The sequence below is a fragment of the Phoca vitulina genome, unplaced genomic scaffold, assembly GCF_004348235.1.
Source record: "Phoca vitulina isolate PV1807 unplaced genomic scaffold, GSC_HSeal_1.0 scaffold19, whole genome shotgun sequence".
NCBI classification, from domain to species: Eukaryota; Metazoa; Chordata; class Mammalia; order Carnivora; family Phocidae; genus Phoca; species Phoca vitulina.
In genome coordinates this window covers 19,374,704-19,393,333 of record NW_022589722.1, presented here as the reverse complement: position 1 = coordinate 19,393,333, position 18,630 = coordinate 19,374,704, and the positions used below count along the sequence as shown (strand labels likewise).

Below are 18,630 nucleotides of genomic sequence, written 5' to 3'. Positions count from 1 at the left end.
ATTTGCATTACCCTAATTACTGGAAAGATGCACATCTTTCCATTTGAATTTCCCCTTCTGTGAATCACCTATTCATATACTTTGCTCATTTTTCTGTTGGGGTATTTGAACAATATTGGGGTATATGAATTTCTATTGGGGTATTTAAACAATTTATTTAGAAGGGTTTATTATAGGTAGCGTGGCCGAGTGGGTCTAGAAGGGTTTATTATATATTCAGTTTGTTTGTTATATGCACTGCAAAATATGTTCTTTTCTGTGGCTTTTATCTTTTAACTTTGTTTAAGGTGTGCTTAATAAACACAAGTTTGAAATCCAAATGTAGTTATTTTTGCAATATTTTCTTTATGATTGGTCTTTTTTTGTGCCTTTTTAAATAAATAATTTACTACTTCAAGATCATAAAGATATCATTTCTATTTTCTTCTAAAAGGTTTAAGGTCTTTTTTTTCCCCCCATTTAGATGTTTCCTTTCAGAAGTTGTAGACAGGGGTCTAATTTTCTTTTTTGTACCCTAAAATGCTTGTCTAGAAGAAATTTGTCTAATCCACTGATTTTTAATGCTATCTGTGTCATATATACAATCCTCTTGTTTAATAGACAAGGGACAAGGATCTGATTAGGGGAAGACACGTTTCGTATCCATCTCTCTTGGGCACCCCTGTTCTGTTTCATTGCTCTACCCATCTAACCATGTTACAAACCCACATTGTCTTATTCCATAACAAATATGAATATCAGGTAAGCCAGACCCTACATCTTGTTCTTCTTCACCTTCAAAATGTCTTTACTATTCTCGGCCTTTTGCTTTTCCACATGAATTTTAACAGCAGATTGTCAAAATCAAAGGGAAAAAATTAAGAATTAGACTAGAATTCTATTGAATCTGTGTATTAATTGATAGAAAGCTCTCCTTGATGTTGACTCTTTCCAAACATGAACAGGAGATCTTCTCCTTGAAGATCTTCAAACAATTTTTATTAGAATTTTATAGTATTTTTTAGTTTCTTTTGCTCTCTTGCATGGTATATGCGTGTGTGTATTTATATATACTATGATATATGCCTAATATATGTTAGTATATACTTAATATATACACAACTCAATAATATTTTCTAAGTAGATTCTGGTTAGTGCTAAGAATACTAATGATGTTTTTAAAAAACTGAATTGAATAATCTGGTTGAATTCTTATTTGTTCTATTAGTTTGTAGATTGTCTTTTGTCAGCCATCATGACATCTATAACAAAAGGCAGTTTTGTGTTTTCCTTTTCAATTCTTAGATTTCCTTTTCTTATTGCATTGGCTAGGACTTCCAGTCAAGATTTATTAGAAACAGTGTTAAAAGGCCTTCTTATCTCCATGATTTGATATGTTCTTTTCTGTTCTTCCTAAAGTTTCACCAGTTAGTATGATATTTGCTGTAGTTTTGGTTGCCCTTTAAACATATTAAGTAAATTCCCCTCTATTCCTAGTCTGCTAAGAGTTTTTTTAAAATCATACCTGGGAGCTGAATTATATCAAATCCTTTTTTCCCTCTATGTCTATAGAGACGATCATATGATTTTTCTCATTTAATCTGTTAATAGTGTGTCAATTAGTAATTTTTCTGACTTTGAATCATACTTGAATTCTTGCCATAAACCTTATTAATCATGATTTTAAAAATTTTGCTGCTGGATTTGTTCTGCTAGTATTTTTATTTATAAGGTTTCATCTATATTTATGTGTGGTTGGGTCGGAATTTTCTTTTCCTCTACCATTCTTCCAAAATTTTGAAATTGAGATTATATTAGCTACATGAGTCATATAACTTACCTTTCGTTTTTATTGCCTGAAACATCAATTTTCATGATTTTCATTAACTAAGGATTTTATGTTTCTTAAAAGTTTAGTAAAAGTTGCCTGTAAAAACATTTATGCCTGGTGTTTTTGGAAGGAAGAGACTTTTACATCTACTGCGATTGTTACTTGATCTTATTTCTAGTGTCCTATTTTATGTTTTTTGTTTACCATCCTTTTTCTATGCTTCTTTTATCTTGCCATCTCTTTTCAAATTTTCCATTTTCCTTGGTAAATTATAATGATTTAGTGATGATCTCTTCATTTATTAACATATATCCTATATATTAAATCCAAACTATATTTTTTTCAATGAAGTCTAAAATTATTTAACATTCTGAGACAAAAACCTTAGCATGCTTTAACCAGTCCTGGAAGATTCTCTTCCCACCACCTCATGTTATATTATAGCCTAGAACTTGCTTTACCTTTTTTAAACATGCAAAAATTATTTTTTAAATTATAATCAGTAATTAAATTTGTTTACAAATTTAAGAATTTCTCTCATCTTAAAACAGGGTCCCCAATTTGTTTGACATTCCTTCCGTGGAGAATTGGGTGTCTATGCTCCCCCTTCAAACTTGGTAGGCTTGTGACTGCTTTGACCAACAGAGTAGGGGGGAGGTGACACTTTAACTTCTGGGATTGGGTCATAAAAGGCAATGTGACTTCCCCCCTGGAACAGTGAGCCACCATGTGAGAAGTTTAGCTGTTCAGAGGCCGCCATGCCACATGGAGTGCCCACAGAAGGCATCCTATCACAGCAGTCCTGTCTTCAAGTCATCCAAACCCAAGCACAGACACAGGAGGGAAGAAGCCTCCAGATGATTCCAGCCTCCAGCTGTCGATGCACCACTGTCCTTGAGTATTTCCGTCTGAGGTTCCAGACATCATAGATCAGAGATAAGCCAACCCTGCTGTGTCATGTTCAAATTCCTGACCCACAGAATCCACACGCATAATGAAAGCACGGTTTTATGCCACTAAGCCTTGGGGTACTTTGTTACACAGCAACAATAACTAGAACATGGTTGTTTCTTGTATCCCAGACCCTTATTTTTTTTCTTGCTGAAATGCAGCCTTTAAGTGCTTTTTAAGTGATGTTCTATGGGGCCACATTCTCTTTAATTCTTCATAGAACCGAACAGGTCTTTACTTTGCCCTCACTCTTGAATAATGGTTGACAGTTCTTTATTCTCAGCACTTGAAAGATATAATTTCTGGCGTCCCTTATTACTCATGATGATCTGCTCTCTCATAGCTTCAAAAACTTTTTTAAATCTATCAATATAGATTTTTAAAAATCCATCAGTGAGGATTAAAAAAATTTGTCTCACCTTTTGGTGCTCTGCATCTGAGCCCGGGGTGTTTGTCTGAGTTGTGGAAACTGAAGAAGCATGGGTCTTGCGGTCAGGCCGATCTGATTTTGAAACAGAGCTCTGCCCCTTGCCATACTGATCTTGAGCAAGAAAATTCTCCAAGCTCCTTTTCCACCTATTGTTATCTGCCTCGAAGAGTTAACGTGAGGAATGAATGGTAGTACGTGCCTTCTAAGTATTTGTTATAATGAGCAGCATCGTCCTGCCTTGCTTCATGTTCTACCTCAGACCTCACAGGTTGTTGCAAAAATTAAATGAGGATGTGCCCAATATCGTGCCTCGTGCATACTAGGCCCTCCATAAAGGTTACCTTGTTTTTATGAGTAGTATTCAACTGAAGAAAGCTAGATGAGGTGGTGGCTTCGCAGCGAGAACAGGGGCTGTGGCATGGAGAAGATTCTAGGGGGCTCAGCACAGTCTGTGGCGCATCCAAGGGCAAGCCCCCTCTCCTCTCGGGTCTGCCTCCTCCTGAATACAGGAAAAGCACTTCCTGCCTCCTAGTGCTTGGCGGGGGCCTGGCTGACATGTGCAATGTTTGGCAGGTTCTGGGTAAGGGAGCCAGGCTTGGTCACCTACTCCTGCAGAAGCAGTCTGGAAGGATTGGTCACTGCCACCTGGCGTGGGAGCGGGTCCCTGACGGGGCTGCTCCCGTGTGGCCTCCTCGGCTCTCCCTGAGCGGGTGAGCTACAACACTAAGCCAGAAAAACAAGTGCATGAGCCGGTGAAAACTTGGGCCATAAGCAATCCTCCCCCCTTGGTGGGCAAACCCGGGGTGGTTTTCCAACCATTTGATGCCGAAGTACTTCCAGGAACTACGGTTGTCTCCAGATGTTCCTACGAGTGAAATCGGGGGCATGTGGTGAAAACCCAGAGTAAAAGGGTAAAGGCACCTGCACTGACTTGGGATCCAGGTGTCCTCTGAATGGAAATCACAGCAGTTGGCGGAAAATACATGGTGTGTGTGTGTGCGTTTCCAAAGTAGAGACTCTATTTTCCTCAGCCCCGTGAGGACTCAAAGTTCATCGCCTGCCAGCCTACCTTTGCTGACTGATTTTACCAGAAACTGCTGCCCGCGGCAAAGAAAGAACGTCTGGCTACTTCAGTTCACAGCATAGGCTCTTTCAGGGAGAAGGAATTAGGAAGAAAAGAGTGAAAAGGAATTAAGGAGAAGAAAGGAGTCAACCACCTTTGAAAGAGGCCGTTCTGGGCAGAGGTGGCAGAGACCCCCCGGGATCGCTGTGACAGTCCCCACCCTCACATGGCGGCCAGCCTGCCCCATTCCCAGCGGCAAGGATCGTGCGAATTACAAGACGGATAGAGCTGGCCCCTGCCGTTGGGGGAGGGGGCCGGCGAACAGAGGGCTCTTTTTCCTAATTAGCTGTTTTTATACAGGGCACACATGACCCAAACACAACCACCAACTGTGTCTTTGACACATACAGGCAGAAAGGGGAGCTGGGCTTTTGTCTGCCGCGGATTCTTTCAACTTGCCTGTCACCCCAAGCTGCAGAACTCAACAATAAAGTCGGATGAGCAGGACCACGGCAGACAGTGTGCTAAATGGACTTGGAAACAGGTATCATCTCAGCCTGCTTCGGGTTGGGAAATCCTGTCAACGGGAAATTGGGTGAACATCTCCTTGCCTTTCCTAAGAGACTTGTGACCATTTCTGCCATTTGCCTGAGTTTCCGGTATATCCTAAAACAGTGCATGGTTCAAAAAAGAAAGGAATACATTTCAAAGAAAACTTTTCTTGGTAATAAATGCAACCCCTTCATAGAACCCTAACTGTCCTACTGTCCTGACCTCCTTTATCATATTGTTAACTTAGTAAAAACAAATGAATTCCAAAGAATACTGCCAAGTGAATTACTTTCCCTGTCTAATGAAGAGGCCTCAATAATCTACATAATCAGTTTAAGAATCAGCACACTGAAGAATAAGGGATAGAGCGAAAAAAGATGCCTGCTTTGTGGATGTGGGTCCGTATACGTGGGTGCGATATTGTGGATTCTTTGATTTTGAAGCAATGAACGGATGGCAAAAATGTTTCGGCCATTCGCTGGACTGAAGGCAGCTATGCGCGAATGGTTTTCCCAGAACCAGAGATGACATGTGCTAACACTAACTGTGCTGAGCTGGAAGCCATCAAAACGTCATGCCTGATGGCACTGCCCAGGTAGGAGCCACCGGAGAATGTCCATGCGCAGCTCAAAGAGAACTTTCATCTGTAGCCACGGTGCAGGCCAGTGCAGAGAGCGTCCCAATGCCGAGATTAAAGAAATCCACAACAAAACACTTCTCCAAGTGGGGAAACACAGTCTTTCATGGACAGAGCTGTTTAGAAAAAATAGTGCCGCCTTTGTTTTACCACATACTCGCTTCGTTGTATAGCACAACCGGAAAATGGTGACAAGACCATAAAAAAGCTGGATGGAAAAGTGTCAAATTAAACCCAGAGTGAAACCCAGAGCCGATTGGCTTAATTGGAGGTAATGAGAAATGAAACCACATCTCTCCTTGCAAAGTAAAATAGTGAACTGAAGCAAGTACCTAGAAAAGCTACCAACAGCCCTTTGCTGAAATGCCTCAAAATTTGAGGCCAAAGTGTTTGGAGATTTCAGATGTCTGGATGATGCCTTAGGGTTTCTCCTCACTTTGCTAATGATGACCTGGACTCGATGCATACTCCATTCTTTCCAGTGAAAAGGAATAAACCGTGTCCCACAATGTAGCACAGCATTCACCCTAAGTCGGTGGTTCGGTTCCTGCCTGTGGATGAGCATAAGCGCCCCTGGGCAGAGACTCCAAGTTGCGTTACTCTGGAAGGAGGAGGTGTGCACCTGGGGAGGGAGGTGAGGAGCACCCAAGGGGTCAATAAAACCAAGGGAAAAATGAACATAAAAGTTCTAGGGATCCAACTGGGGCACAGTGTTAAAGAAACCTTTAGACACTCTACCCACTACTGGAGCATCAGTCGAGCCATATGCAAATATTCCAACTCAGAGGCTTTTCGAGTTCCCAGTCATGGGAAGTCCACACTATGGAATTCTGCAAAATAGTCCCTGGAAGCAGCATTCACTGGGGACACCTGGCCAAAGCGAAGCGCACCCACTGCTTTTAGTCCTCTCTAAACTCCAATAATACTAGCTGAGTGAGAACCTCCATTTTCAGATTTGCATACATTAGCACACAATGCCATCTTTCTCCCTGAAAGTCCTGACAATGTTGACTCCTTCCAGAACAGGTAAGTTTCAGGGTGATGTCCTTGTGGGCTCAGGGACAGCAAGTGAGATCAAGGCTGAGTCTAGAGAGGTGGAGTTCAAGCACGAAGTCCAGAGAGGAAGTGTTTGGATATAGGGAGGGCTGGGGCGGCCTTACCGAAGCTGGGGGCACTATGCAAGGTCATGTCCCGGATCACCCTTGTGCCAAAACAGGACCACATCAAGAGGAACTGCTGGGCCACTTTCTTCAGGGACCCTTGTCTCTTGGCAGCCACCTACAAGAAAGTGAACAGATTTAACAGTGGTCAACGTAACCTTTCATTTATTACGGTCTCCCTGAAAAACACTAGGAAGGTTTAATGGGTCTCCAAGTTCAATGCTACAGAACAATGGTTTTTGACTTGCTGTTTCTTCCAGCAAAAAAATATGCTTTAAAGAATGAAATCTTATGTCAAGACCCAATGCACACAGCAGATAAAAGAGATGCTGACCTGGCTGAGTCAGGGGAAGGAGACTCATGGTCCTGCCTCCTGCAACCCCCACCTCCGGAGGGGGCCCAAGCCTCTCCTCAGAACCCCAGGGCTCCATGGCTACTGAGGAACATTCAGATAGCTCAGGGTGGGGCTCTGTATCTCCCAAGGGCCACAAAGGTGAGTGGCGGGTTGCAGTACCGGGGCTGCTCCTTCCGCTCCGGCTTACCAACCTTCACAACACACCGGTCCACCATGGTGTCTAGCCACTCGATGTAGGACTCGATGGGAGACTGGTCCTCCAGGAGGTGGTCAAACTCCTGGTACACTGTCAAACAAAGGAGAGCCCCCCACATATCACTGCAGCTGTGTCTACACAGAGATACATCTTAAAAGAACAAAGGAATGAAACTGAGTAAAACAGAACTCCAGTCTTAACAGAGCATTCAGGCTTTAGAAAATATGCCCCGACTTACCTTTCCAGGCTTATCTTCCCAGCCTCTGAGCACCTGAGAGCCTGGCTCCCATGTTAACTCGCCATATGCCCTCAACAAGCCCTACTTTCTCAGGCAGTCCCCTCTGCTCGGACTCTCTGGTTCCTCGTGGCCCAGCCGACATGATCCCTCTCGTGAAATCCTTTTTCCCCTCCGCAGGCCCCTCGCCGGCAGAACTGATCACTTGTCCTCCGAGCCTCCCTAACGCTTTATTATCTCATATGCCCCCTTCGCTGCTAATGCTGTGTTACAGTTGCGGGGCGAGTCTCCCGGGCCAGTTCTCTGCCGGGGGTCTTTCTTAGCCGGGGCCTTCCCCATAGGCGGCCGCTATCCAGGATGTGCTTGTTTGCATGCGCGGACCCAGACCCAGGCAGTGCTGCTCCCTTGCTCTCTGCCCCATGGCAGGCACGTTTGATAGTTCAAAGCTTCTAAACCACAACTGTGGTGGGCAAGTCGCCCAACCAGCCTCTCAGGGCTCAGTACGCAGTTGATGCTTAATAAATGTTCATAGCATGAAGGAAACCATCTCCGTGCCCTTAGTTTCCACATTAGGAAAAGGGGAATAATCATACCACTTTATAGCCTGCATGTCAAATAACCGAGTCCGGATGGGCTATGGAATTCGCGAAGCACCACAGAAAAAAGAAACCTTGCTGGGGTGACCTCCAGTTTGAAACATCTCTTTTCATGACCGTTTTTGTGTTTTTTGCATGTGGAGCTCCGTAAACCAAACCACACTTCCAGATTCACATCTTTTTTTTTTTTTTTTTTTACAGTTTTCATTTGTCCGAGCAGTTTTTGGTCTCCCATTCCACGGGCCTAGCCGAGGTGCTCCGGGTTCCCGAGTTGATGACTGCGACAAGACGCCAGCCACCACCCGGAGCTCAGAACAGGTTAGAATGAGAAGGGGCTTTGAACGCCCGTGAGTCGACATCGGTGTCCTTTTACAGAGGGGAAACTGTGTCTCAGTGAGATTAAAGGCCCCCCTCAAAGTCAGAGGGTGAGTGAGTGCCAGAGCAGGGACTGGCGCCCACGTCTCCGACCTCTCTCTGGGGCGCTTTCCTCTTGATGGCACGGTCGGTGTGTCCGGTGCATCGGCGCTGTTGCGCTTCGGTCAGTGAAGGTGGCGACGGAAGTGGCCAAGAGGGTGCTTCTGGTTAACACCTACTGGGTTCTTGCCGTGCCAGGCACCTTCCTCTCTGCTTTGCGCGGACACTCCAGTCTAACCCTACAGCAACCTCGAGAACGGGACAGCGGGTTCTCCAACGCTGGGTGAGTGAACAGATGAAGAACCCAAGGAGGCAGGTACTGTACTCCCCGTTTTACAAACGAGGGGGCGCAGGCGCTCAGAGACAGAGACTTTCCGAAGGTCTCGCCGCTGCTGAATAGCAGAGGCGGGTTTCAAAGCCAGCCTGAGCCGACGCTTGCCTCCCAAGCACCGCACTGGACCCGCTGTCCTGGGCCCCATTCCTTCCTACCACGTCCTCCCCATGTCAGAGACTCGGAAGCCAGGGTCACGGGGCACGAGAACCAGGGTTTGTTGGGCATCGCAACCCCCTGCTCTTAACCACAGTCAAGTTGTGCTCATTAGCACGCTGATGACCGGACATGCATTTTTTTTTTTTTTAAGATTATTTATTTGACAGAGAGAGACACAGCGAGAGAGGGAACACAAGGAGGGGGAGTGGGAGAGGGAGAAGCAGGCTCCCCGCGGAGCAGCGAGCCGGATGCGGGGCTCGATCCCAGGACCCTGGGATCATGACCTGAGCCAAAGGCAGACGCTTAACGGCTGAGCCACCCAGGCACCCCCGGACATGCATTTTTAAATTTAGAGTAAGTGGAGCATTCCCAGGCAGGACCTATTTCACAGAGGTGATGGAAACCCCCTAAAGCAGGAAGGTGCAGGCTTGTCAACTGGTGATAAGGAGGGTGCAGCACATAGTTGTGTTTAAGAACTTACTTCCCAGCTGTTGGTGGGTGGGGGGGATCTGCAGGGATGATACTCGTGTGCCAGGCTACCTGCCTTGAGGGCTGGTGCCCTTGCTCAATCCTCTCCCCTCTCCCAGGCACTGTATCATACAGAGGTGTCCTCTTTGGAACATGCAACCATTTGTGAATTACTTGTTCAACTTCTGATCTGCCCTTAGCTCTAAGCTCTACATGGGAAGGGCAGTGTTCATATTATTCACTGCTTTTTGCCCACCTTCTAACACACTGCCTGGCCCAGGACAGGCATTCAGTTAAGTACCAGCTGGGTTGAACTGAACCTCATTACTCCCTTCCTCTAGAAGAAGAGCACAGTCACAGCTTTAAAGGGCACCATTCTGTCCCGGGCCTAAGAGAACTTGAAGAGGAAACCCCAAAAGGCTCCCTTCTTGGAGAGGCTGCGGTGACCTCCAAGGTGCTCCAGTGATCTCCAAGGAGCCTGGTCCCTAAAGCAAGTGATGGGGACTGCATTTTCCCCTATGAGTGTGGGTGACATTTTCCTCCTCCACAAAAGGTGCTAAGGGGGGAAGAGAGCTGGGTCTCATGCTGCTGGGAGTCGTGTCATTCTGGGTTCCCATTCATCTGTCTGGCCCAACCAAACATTAGTGGCGCGTCATCCATGCCTGGCCTGGGGTGAGGTCCTGGGGACACAGTGATCAGAGGTACAGCTGGTGCTGGAAGGGGGCTAACACCCATGCTCTCTATTGGCCTTGTAGCAGGCAGCGAGGACAAACAGAACAGGAGCATGACTGCAAGAATTTGGAAAGACCCCGCAGCTCCGGAACTTGCCCATATCGCATCATTTTTGTCATCTCATTTTGTTCCTCCAAGTGAGTAGCCCTAGTGCATGTTGGTGAAGCCAAGGTTGGGTGTAGGTCGGGGGGCCCCGCTCTGCTGCCAGGGGTAAGGGTCACCAGCTCTCTGAGGCTGAGCCTTGTTCTCTGTAAAATGGGGGCGGCGGGTATCTTCCTTGTGGGGTTGGTGTAGAGAATTAACAAGACCGTGCCCGTGCTAAGTCTGACACAAAACCCTGCGCAGACAAGGCCGTCTGTGAGCTCAGTTCTTATTTGAGTGACCACCTCTAAGTTCTTACCAGGGGAAAGCAGGCTGACGGCTGCTGTGGAGGAAGGAATGAGCACGGAAGGAGTTCTGGGAAAGAAGCCCCAGGGAAGGTCCCCAGGGTTCAGGTTTCAGCTGCTCCAGTGGCTTTTGAAAAGGGCTCAGTGGGAAGGAGGTCTCTAATAGGAACATCTTTTGGAACTTACTTGTTTTTAAACACCACATGCTAAGCCTGGCTGAAGAAAGTTCCCTCAAGAGGACATACAGAAGGCATATACTGGAAATCTGAGGGGCCTGGGGCTCTCAGGAGAACTGGCCCAACTTCTCAGGGGGACGGCCGCTGTGCAGCTCCCCATTTCCGCACTCCTGCACCCCTCCCCTCCCCCACCCCCCCAGGAATGAGAAAGGAAGGCTGAGCAAAGTGAGGAAGTGGCCAGGAGACCCCCATCCAGGGCCGCTGGGTGTGGGAGGCTGGGGGCAGCAGGCTGCGGTGGGCTCGTGAGGAACAGCAGAGGTGTGCTGACGATGGTGGTGTTCTCTGACCCCCTCACGTCCTCTACTGCTAAGAACACCCAACCTGACCTCATCCAGACAACAGCTGGCGCAGTATTCCTTCAGTCTTTGTCCACAGGGACATGAACACATGCTCACAGAAGTACACCACCATCCATTCCCCTCTCAAACATTTAATGCGATGGAAAGGTTCACCTGCCGATAGGTGGGCTGATTCATGTGACCCTCCGCTGGAAAACAGGCAGCGTATCCAGCTGACTCTAGGCTGACGTACACTCAGACGGGCAACACGTTTTTGTTCTCATTTTTTTATGCTACCTATGGGACTATGCCTGGCATTGAGAGTCACATCTGGGGCCTTTTGTATGACATTGTGTGCTGCCCAAATGCACCAGGCTCCCTTTCCCCCAGGAGTGTTGACACATGTCCTTTTAAATCAATCAGCCCTGCCGTCTGGGCTAACCCATTTAACAGGAACAATAAGAAGGAAGGGATCCTAGGGGGAAGGACAGGGTGAGAATGCCACTTAAATATTTACCAAGATACTTTTTCTTTCTTTCTTTTAAAAACAAAAACAGAAAGGACAGAATGCTTGGTGGAACATCTTACACTGGATGATGAGTTTCCGGTGCTCATCTCGGGAGTCTTCCATGGTGTAGAGGGTTTGCTTGGTGATGCTATTGAGGTCCACGTTCCTCCAGTCTTCCAGCATTTGGAATGTGATGTCTGCACTGTGGATCACCGTCCGAGATGCCTGTAATCCAAGCCCATCAACTCATTAGCTTGAGAGTCATTAGGTTAAAACCCCTGCACATTATTTTCTTTTTAATGAATCTGCATAGGGTATTTTGCAAACTACTTTGAAATTCAGGAAAACTCCATTTCAGGAAATCAGCAGATGAGTCCATAACTCAGAAGACCCATACAGTCTTTTCTCCTGTGGCTCTCTTTTCTCAGCTCTATAAAAAATTACTCCAGGGTGGCCGAGGCTAGACCAAACCCTGCTGTTCCCAGCCCCTTTGGTCTTGACCCCTGGGGAACAATGGGATGAAGCCCAGAGACCTGTCAGCCTTCCGATGTAAGCTTGTGGGATGGGAGCTCTGTGCTTAAAATCCCACGTGTCTTTAGCGTCTGAGAAACAACATGAAGGGTGTACCTCTGGTTTCCAAATCTCCCAAATCACCCACTTTGCCATTTATGCCAGAGGCAGGGCAGGAACAGTGAGATGTGTGGGGGCGTAGTTCTGTATTTTCAGGTGCCTGGCCTGAGGTTTCCTTCAGGTCACTCTAAAAACCCCTTCCTCCAACCTTGACCTTGAATAACCAGCACCGACCCAGAACCCACAGTATGAGGGAGAGGTGGCAAACGCCACACAAAGAAGGCAGGCAGGTGGCAGACAGGAGTGAGGGAAGCCAGCCAAGCGTAAGAGGAAGTGGGGCTGACAAGGAGGACAGTGCCTGCTGGAAAGGGGCTCAGCCCATCCACTTGATTCCTGCCCTGGGAAATGTGGTTCTGGGGCTGTTTAGCTGACATCTCCCAGGTTCAACTGTAAACTACGAAGTAAAAACAATTTTTGAACACATGCAAATCAAACAAAAATAACCCCACCCACTTGAGGGCCAGATTTGACTGGTAGCCACCGGTTTGCCCCTTCTGCTTTAAGATCATTAATATTCTAATGAATGTTAACTGGCTGCCTTAATAGACTTAGATTCCCTTCCTTAAGGTACAAACTTAAGAGAAATACAAAGCTTTATGCCATCAAATTATCACCAAGGAGTTATAAGGAGATAGTCCACCTTTCACTGTACACATTTTTGTTATTGCTGAATTTTTTTATAGTAAGCATATGTCACTTTTGTGCTAAAAAGAACAAAAATCTGGAGAAAATAAACAAAAGTGGGTAAATATTTAACATACTGTGTGCCTTTGAGCTCTTCTGGATGATACATACACAACAAACAAATCACCCTCTTTATGTTTGAATCATTTATTTCTGTGACTCACAAGGGGGGGGTGTTGTGTGACGCTGGGCCCCCGGGCTACATTTGGTCATGTCTGGAGACATTCTTGATGGTCAAAATCAAGGTGGTACCTGGGGGTGGGGTGCTGCTAGGCATCTGGGTGCTGGCATGCGGGTAGAGGCCAGGGATGCTACTAAATCTTTGCACTGCACCAAACAACTCTTGAGAGCAAAGAATGATCCAGCCCCACATGTCAGCAGTGGCTGAGAAAGCCCGATCTACTCAAGGGAAATGCAAACTTGCGCGCCAGAACATATCTGAAAGGTTAAGGGGCGACTGACGTCAGAAATTATTTTGTATGCTAGTCGAAAATATTTTGTGATTGCTTAATGTTATTCTTTATCAGTAGAAATTAAAGGTACCAGTAAGAGTATATCAAACACCTATTATACTGTATTAAACTATCAAACAGCCACACCCCCGATGGATCTCTGGGGAGCTGTTCTGTGCATTTGCCCCTCATGGGCAATGACTTCAAAGGAGTTAGAAAACATAACACAGGATACATACCTGGCAAAGATGATTCAGTGATGTTTGCCGTCTCAGAATTTGGGAAAACCTTCTCGACACTGCAAGAAGGAAGAGTTAGTCTGAAGTATTTGCATGCTGTATGGTCCTACCTTGGATTTTCCAGGGGCAGATTTCAAAAAGTAGCTTATTTGCCTAAATGCGTTTCACTGTCCAACCCCATTTTATGCACCTGCTGGCAAAACCCTGCATTTGATTCTTTGTTCTCCTGTGTGGACAGCTATTTCCTAAAATGGCGATATTTGGGGTACATATTTCAAAGTCACCCGCATGCCATACTGGCAGGTGTGAGAAATTGTGGTGTCAATCAACCGTGAATAAAAGCAATTATTTACTTGTCTTTCATTTCGCTAATTGCAAGCTCAATCACTTCTCCCCATAAATAATTGCTGGAATCAAGTGGAAGCTTTGAAGAAGGCCCTTTAAAAGTAGTATATCTAATAGGGAAACTTGATTGAGCTTCAGCGGTGTGTGGTGTGAGGGGCTGCTTTTAGGACGGAACCCTGGGCTGCACTTTGAATGCGGCTTTGCATTCATAATCTGCCATTTTTATCAAATGATCTCCATGACCTGTTGGTGTGTTTTGCTGATCCTGTTTACTACAGTCATTTAACAGGCTGATGGTTCGAAGTGGGATGATCTTAAATCTGAAGATTTCAAGACCAAGCAGACAAGCCATGTGCCAGCCCCAGGTCTCCACGATTGCAGAGTTGTCTGGAGTGGTGTTTCCCCTCCTTGCCCATTCTCCAAGTGCCCCCGAGGTTCCCTGAGAGAGGGGTTCCCGCAGGCCCCAACAGGTGGAAGGTCCAACAGACCTCCTTGCTGCCAACTTTCAACAGGTTTGTTTTGTCAGCATAATTAAAACGGGTGCAGGGCATTCTTCTCATTAATTTCTGAACTGGTCAAGAAGCAGAAATTTCCCTGGGATTATTCTAATTTGTACTCAGAGCCAGCTTGGTTTGAAAAATAGGGCATGGGGTGGAGAAATGGGGGGGTGGGGGCACAGATGAACTTCTAATTTTCCAGACCGATCAATCGTTAATCCTTCTCCTTAATTACTTTTTCTTTAACTTTGTGATGTGGAATTTAGTGCTCATGAAAAGAAAAGAACTGAGAGCCGTGAAATAAAGCGGGCTTTATCAGTAGGTGCTGGGCGCTGCAGGCGGCCTCAGCCTTGGAGCGCGTCTGAAAGGGCTCCCTGTGCCTGCCCAGAGAGGGTAATTTGATCCCCTTCATTTTCCCTGCCGCCACTTTCTCCCGGGCAAGAATGGCAAGCTGGATTCAAATGCTGCTTTAAGAAACCTATATCTTAAAACTTTGGCTTAAAATCATTTCATCTTGGTGTAATAGCACATGCATCTTCCCACAAGTCCAGAAACACCGAGACAGAGAAATAGGACCAGTTTTCTCAGGCAAAACTAATGGGGGAGAGTGGCTGGTGATGCTCAGCAGAAAAGAAAAAAAAAATCACAGTCCTAATCCCCGTAGGAGAAATATTAATTTGGCTTTCTCATTAGGCAGAGAATTGAATATGTGAAGCCCTGAAGCCGTTTTCTGTCTCCTGTTACCACCTTTTTGGGGGGCAGGGGCTTCAGGGAAATCCCAGAGTTTTGGGGTTGGACAGATTTGAGTTTGACTTCTGGCCCCTTCTTACCAGCTGGGTGGCTGTGTGGCTTTGGGGAAGTTTCTCTGCCTCTTGGAGCCTCATCTGCAGGATAGGGATACTGCACCCTACATCACAGAGGTGGCGTGAGGATTAAATGGGATGAGATAGTGGTGATGAGCAGACACTTTGGTGTCGACAGACAGACCTGGGAGCAAATCCTGCCTCTGTTACTGACTAACCCCCTCTAAGCCTCTTTCATTTTCCATGAAAGGAGAAGTGCGCCACCCATAACACACCTTTTGGGAGGACTGATGAAGTTCGTGCATGAAAAGCGCTAGGCTTAATACCTGGTGCTTTGCAAACAGTAAATGAAAGTTATTATTATTATTTTATGAACAACCTATGTAAAATTGTTCAGCACTAAAATGTTGTCCTCCCTTCCCCTCGGCTCCCCACCTCTGTACTTACATTCAAACTTAATGTTTCGCAAGTTTTCTGGGAGGTCATGGAGAGCCACTTTTAGCCACTCATCCAGCTGCTTGGCAAACTTTCGGATCACCTGAGTTAAGCTGGAAGGAGAAACGATCCATTTTAAGTGCCTCGTGTGTTGCCCGACGGGGTTGGGTTGTCCTGGAATCGTGTTTTGGCCGCCCCAGTATCACTCAGCGCAGCGACCTCAGGGGCTGGGCGGACTGGGGGGCTGAGCAGGGCCCGGAGGGAATGTGCTCTGGTGCCTACGCTGGTCACGGGGGGACGTGGCGCCCCGACTCTGAGCAAAACGCCACGTGTCCTGCTTCTGTACGAGCCTGCGTGAGGGGTGCAGACGGCGGGCGGTGGGCCCAACAGCACCCCTGTGCTGCCACTCTTGCCCCAGCGCCCACCCACCCAGCCTGGCTCTGGCTGTCCCCGCCGCCGCCGGCCGCTTGGCAGGACCTGGGAAGCACCGACACACAGTTCTGACCCTGAAACCATACCCCATTTTTGGAGAGCCAAGGGCTGTTTGGGGGCAGGGGGTGAAGGGTGAGGGGATGGCAGGTTGCAGCATGAGATGGGAATCGGGAAGACCTTGGGCATCACTTTCAGGCTCTCCCTGTGAACACCATGGGCTGGGTCCTCCTTCGGCTTGACTCCACAGGGACCTCAGCCCCTGGGGAGCATCACACTGTCCTCGTCCCCCAGCAACACGGCCTACCTGGCCCTCGGCAGTGTCCTACAGACTCCCCTGTCAGACCCTGATCACCGGCCTCCCCTCCCCACCAGGCGGTCCCATCAGGTTTCTCGTCCTTCACTCCTCACTTTGCCAACCTTCTCCAAGACCCTCCACCAGCCGTGGGCACCATCCCCACTTTTCAAGGAACACAGCCGCAAAGGGAGAACTTTCCAGCATTCCACTATAGCACAACTCTCCTCCCCGGCCACCCTGACAGAATCAAGGGCCAACCCCATGTCATCCCCTCCTACCCCCTCAGGAACCCCACTTCACTGACCGCCCCTTCTCCCGGATATCCCACCTCTTCCTCTCACCAAGCATGTCTCACCTTAAAAATAAACCCTCTTATTTCCTCACGCTCTCTCTTCAGGGTACCACCCTCTGTCTTCCACTTCACAGACGTCCTTCTTCAGAGAGTTGTCCACACTCTTTCCTTTCCTTCACCTCCTGCTCACTCCAGTCCCTCAGCCCAAACAGCTCCCACTAGGCAGTAAGCTGCATCCAGATGTGAACCCAATGGACTCATTTTGGTTCCCATCTGGCTTGATATCTTGGCAGCATTTGGCTCTATTGGCCCCTCCTCCTTTTGGAAACATTTCACTTTCCCTGGTGGTTGTGGCCCCTGTCTTGTGGCTACTCCTTCTCAGTCACAAAGCTCAGCCCCTCCACCTGGCCTTTACTTCCTCCATCTCCTCCACATCTAGTCCTGGACCCTTGCTTGTCACACTTTGTCCTTCCCTGGATAGCTTCTCTGTGACCACAGCTTCAGTCACTATCTACACTTGCTTTTAATTTTAAGGTCCAGAGCAAAGGTCTCCAGAACTCTAGACCAACCACCTACAGGGCCCCTTCATTTAGCATTCTAGAGACACATCAACCTCAGCATGTCCAAACTGAACTCATTGCTTCTCTGTCAGACGTTCTTTTCTTATGTTCCCTATTTCACCGTGAACTCTACTTTCCCTAAAGTTTTTGTTTTCAACTTTTTTATATGAAAAAATTTCAAATATACCCCAAGATAGAATGGTATAATAAACCTCCAAGTATCTCTGACCCAGCTCCAATAACTAGCAACATTTTCCCAGTTCAGTTTATCACATGCCACTCTGTCTTTTCAGGAATGCGATAAGCAAATTCATGATGTATCATTTCAGAAACTTTGTGTCCATCTTCTAGCATGCACTTAAATATGTATGTATGTGTATACACACACACACACAATTTAAAACCTCCATGCCATTAGTATACCTAACAGAATGAACAGCAATTCCTTAATATTATCTAAAGCCCAGGGGCACCTGGGTGGCTCAGTCAGTTAAGCATCTGCCTTTGGCTCAGGTCATGATCTCAGGGTCCTGGGATCCAGTCCCACGTTAGGCTCCCTGCTCAGTGGGGAGTCTGCTTCTCCCTCTGTGCTCTCCCTCCCTCTCTCAAATAAATAAATAAAATCTTTAAAAAATGTATTATCTAAAGCCTAGTCTGTCCTCAGATTTCTCTATTTCTCTCAGAGCAATCTTTTGGTTTCTTTGAATCAGGGTCCAAAAAGGTCTACACATTGCACAAAACATTGCCTTGTTCTATTTCTTAAGACTTTTTAAAAATTCTCTTTCATGCATTGGTTTGTTGGCCACCTCATGTTATTTGTTCCCTGGAATGTCCCACAGCGATTTGGTTGATGTCTTCCTCATAGTGCCATTTAACCTGTCCATCTATCCTGCATGCTTCTCATAAACTGACAGGTCTAAAGAGTAGATCGAATTAAGTGACATTTTTTTTTAAGGCAAGAGACTTCGTAGGTGGCCCCTGTACTGCCCACTGTCACACCATGAGACTTATAATGGTTGGTTGTTCCTCTTTTACTGTATCTGGTTTTGACACTTAAATAGTCTCTCTTCCCATGAGTGGGTACTGCAGATTTTATCTCCAAATTGTCTCTCAACCTCATCCAGTCTTTCCCTCTTCTCCCTACTTCCAGCTATCATCATCTCTCACCTGGGCCAGTATGACAGCTTCTACAACAGTGGGTACAAGAGCCTACCTGCTCTGCTACCTCCCTACCTCTACCCTGTCTTCCACATTGTGAGAGGGATTTCTCTAAAACACTTGCAATTCTGATCTAGTTCACCTTCTGATTAAAACCCCCCAAAGCTTTCCCATTCTTCTTAGGATAAAGACCAAAATCCTGACCGTGATCCCCAAGGCTCACACTCTAGCCTTGCTTCCTCTCCAGCCTCACCTCGCATTCTCTCTCTTCATCCATGTTTCAGCCCCTCTTGCCTCCACCTAGTTCTTTC

At 46.7% G+C, this 18,630-nt stretch overlaps 1 protein-coding gene and 1 long non-coding RNA gene across 9 annotated transcripts in view; one reads left to right on the top strand and one right to left on the bottom strand.

The window, feature by feature from the left end:
* RFX4 (regulatory factor X4) overlaps positions 1-18,630 on the bottom strand; it is a 155,460-nt gene that overhangs the window by 29,189 nt on the left and 107,641 nt on the right. For 7 of the 8 annotated variants that reach the window (XM_032416389.1, XM_032416385.1, XM_032416386.1 and 4 more), the window contains 5 exons: positions 15,595-15,695; positions 13,503-13,561; positions 11,578-11,722; positions 7,150-7,244; positions 6,604-6,721 (listed from right to left, as the gene is read on the bottom strand). In XM_032416389.1, coding sequence (XP_032272280.1) covers positions 6,604-6,721; positions 7,150-7,244; positions 11,578-11,722; positions 13,503-13,561; positions 15,595-15,695 — 518 coding nt within the window. The remainder of the gene's footprint in view (positions 1-6,603; positions 6,722-7,149; positions 7,245-11,577; positions 11,723-13,502; positions 13,562-15,594; positions 15,696-18,630) is intronic. The other variant, XM_032416390.1, reaches the window with a different exon arrangement.
* Positions 7,254-11,633, top strand: LOC116639786. Its single transcript, XR_004300927.1, has 3 exons — positions 7,254-8,303; positions 10,113-10,226; positions 11,547-11,633. It is a non-coding gene; the product is annotated as an uncharacterized LOC116639786 (long non-coding RNA).